The 2,857-nt window shown below is 45.7% G+C and overlaps 1 protein-coding gene across 1 annotated transcript; it reads right to left on the bottom strand.

The window, feature by feature from the left end:
• Window positions 1-283: 283 nt before the first annotated feature.
• On the bottom strand, window positions 284-2,430 carry LOC147882404 (basic leucine zipper 25-like). The gene is made up of 2 exons (XM_087400394.1): window positions 1,376-2,430; window positions 284-1,207 (listed from the first exon to the last, which is right to left on the bottom strand). The coding sequence occupies exons 1-2, from the start codon at window positions 1,614-1,616 to the stop codon at window positions 564-566; spliced, it is 885 nt and encodes a 294-aa protein (XP_087256520.1). The 5' UTR covers window positions 1,617-2,430; the 3' UTR covers window positions 284-563.
• Between the last annotated feature and the right edge of the window lie 427 nt (window positions 2,431-2,857).

Raw genomic sequence — 2,857 nt, forward strand, 5'->3', positions numbered from 1 at the left:
ACCAAGGCCTGAAAACCTTTAATCCAACGTTTTAGTATTATTGTCACCAGTAAAAGTACGGAAATATAAGGCCAAAACTTGTCCAACCAATGAACGATCGAAGCAACCATGTCCTAACTAAAAGCGGATAAGACACCCGCATTTCACCTGAATAGCCCCATATACTCCAAGCAAATAAACAGAGAGAACTGATCCCAGTGAAATCACAATACCAAAGACAGTAGACTCTTCATGCTCTAGAAGATTTTGCCAAAACTATATTCTTGACGTTGGATTGGTTTCTTCAAGGAAGATGTTTAACTTGATTAAAAAACCGATAGAGAGAACTTCTATCCGTAGGGTCAATCTCTCTATGTACAAAAATTACAAAATACAAAATGGACTCATTATCTAACAGCTCCAGCAACACAGCCTACTGGAACAAATTGAGCTAGAAAAGGTATCCAGCTTATCTGCGCCACATTTAATATGTTTATAGAAGAGTTTTGTTGTGTATTCGGTGCCTTTTATAAATGGAAATAAGCAAACCTGACGCTCAATGTGAAGGTATGGGCATGATAGCATTACGAAAGTGGGGGTATGTATCCCAATTCTCCGCGGGGAGGACCTTGGGCTACCTGCCCCGGATCAAGACCATAGCGGAACCCATTAGAATACTGGGCAGCTACTACTGTTTGTTGCAAACGTTGAAGCTGACGGGTGAGATCCATTGCTTCATACTGGAGACTCCTATTTTCCTCTGTCAACTGAGCATGTTGGTGCGAAGCCAAATTGACACTGCTCAGCATCTGCCTGTTTTGAGCCCTGAGCTGGGCCACATGTGCGCGCAGCTCATCCAAATGTTGCTGTTTCCGTAGACGTGACCTCCGCGCAGATTCTCTATTAGATAACATTCGGCGCTTCTTCCTATCATCAAGAACTTGCTGGTCTTCGTCTGACGTAGAATTCGCTTGGGTCTGCAAGGCCGTGTCAACTGTGCTGACAGCACTTTTACTCCGACCAGCGGACCCTTTGTAGCTGGAGGATTGGAGAGGTGTGGCTTCACGCAACCTGGTGACTCTGCCTTTCTCATTGTGCCTCGTTGCGACTTCCTCCGATGGGGGCATGTCAATGGAAGATCTTGCTAAAGCAGAGCAAGATTGGGTAGAGGAGCAAACAAATGAATTTCCAAAGTCGTTGAATCTCTCTTGATCAACTCCAGCGGAGGCTGTTCCACAATAGGCTACGGATGGCAAATTCATCGAGTTGATTTGATTCAAGCTAAATCGACCAAGGAAAGAAGCAGAGTTACAACTTTCACGATCCTGCGCATCTGTGCACGAAGCCTGAATCGACTGATCTGAGGCGCGAGATTGAGAACTCCAATGTGTGTTACCTATAGGCTTGTTTATAAGTTGGGACGTTAAAGACACTGTATGGGCAACCTCGTTCAGTTGATTGGCCGACGTGGAAATGCTTATGAGTGGCAGACATGCAGTTGAGGGCGCAACAGCAGGTGAAGGAGAGAGACTTGGAAGGGAGGAGGTTTGCGGACGCACATCCAACCTATTCAAAGGGTCAAACAGATCTTCCACAGAGATTTCTCGCCTCATTTTGGAAGATGTATCCTTGGACATAGGATCATTAGGAGGAACCCATGATTCTCAATCACGGAAGGTGACGGACCTGAACGGATGGGAAGAGAATCCAATTTGAACTTGCGGGTAAAAGTCTGTAGGGCGAAGCAAGAAGACGATAGACTATGAGGGACCCAAAAGAGGATATGGGAAAAGCAAACGATTTTGCGAGAGAGAGAGAGAGATGGACAAATGGTAGTTCAAAGACAGAAGCATGAAAAGAACAGAGAGAGGACAGGAGGACGGCAGGGCAGGGACAGGGCTAATGAGCGAGCCAGCTAATGGGTGGAAAGGAAAAAAGCAAGAAGCGCACTGAGAGAAGAAGAGAGGGGGGATGGACAAGGCAACATGAGGGATGGGATTAAACAAAGAAGGAGGCGTGCAAGCACTGTGGTTATGGAGGCTGTGAAAATGTTTGTTTTAAGGGACCCAAACCGCCATAGCCTTGAGCTCGAAGGCGTGGTAGATGAGGAGACCGCCATAGCCAGCAGCTCGAAGGTTGTGCAAAGAAGATGGTAAATTCAAGAGTTTGCAGAGCACCCCAAATTGCAAAGAAAGATGGCAAATTGGAGTTTTGTGAAGCAGGCTTGAGAAACGTGCTTTTGCGGAAGAGAGAGAAAAATGGAATGCAGACAGAAGTAGCCTCCATAGCCGAGCTTCGATATGCCAGTTCCAAAAAACAACTCTTTCTTGAGTTCTAAGGCGTGGTAAATGTAGCCAAATTAAAGCCTTTGCAATGCACCCAAATCGCAAATATGGCTAATTGAAAGAACCCAATTGGAAAATATGTGAGTTTTGTGAAGGCAGGCTTGCGAAACGTAGCCGGAGGTTGTGCAAAGCAGAACCCAATTGGCAAAGATGGGAGTTTGCAAAGCACCCGAATTGCAAAGAAAGATGGCAAATTGAGAACCCAATTGGAAAAATATGCTAGTTTTGTTCGCGAAGGCAGGCTCGAGAAACGTTCGCTTGCGGAAGAGAGAGAGACAGAGAGAAAGAGAGAGCTGAAAATAGAGAGAGGTAGCCTCCATAGCCGAGCTTCGATTTGCGAAAAACTCCGCCAAAATGCCAACTGTTTCTTTTGTGAAAAACTCTGCCAAAATGCCAACTGTTTCGTCCCCAAAACCCTGCCAAAATGCCAAATTGCTGCCAGATCTCGGCCCCAAGACATAAACTATAACTTTTGATCAACAGTCAACACGTTTGTTACGGAATCTCTACTCGTTCTTTTGCGGGGAACCCAA

This window comes from Dipteris shenzhenensis, chromosome 29 (genome assembly GCF_047967505.1).
Source record: "Dipteris shenzhenensis isolate YYH24624 ecotype China chromosome 29, Dip_SZ_1.0, whole genome shotgun sequence".
NCBI lineage: Eukaryota > Viridiplantae > Streptophyta > Polypodiopsida > Gleicheniales > Dipteridaceae > Dipteris > Dipteris shenzhenensis.

Excerpts from the sequence above, each read along its gene's own strand:
- LOC147882404 (XM_087400394.1), bottom strand. The coding sequence starts at position 1,616 with ATGTCCAAGGATACATCTTCCAAAATGAGGCGAGAAATCTCTGTGGAA. Across the intron at positions 1,208-1,375 it reads ACTTATAAACAAGCCTATAG|CCTCCGCTGGAGTTGATCAA; the intron begins GTAACACACATT and ends ATTGTGGAACAG.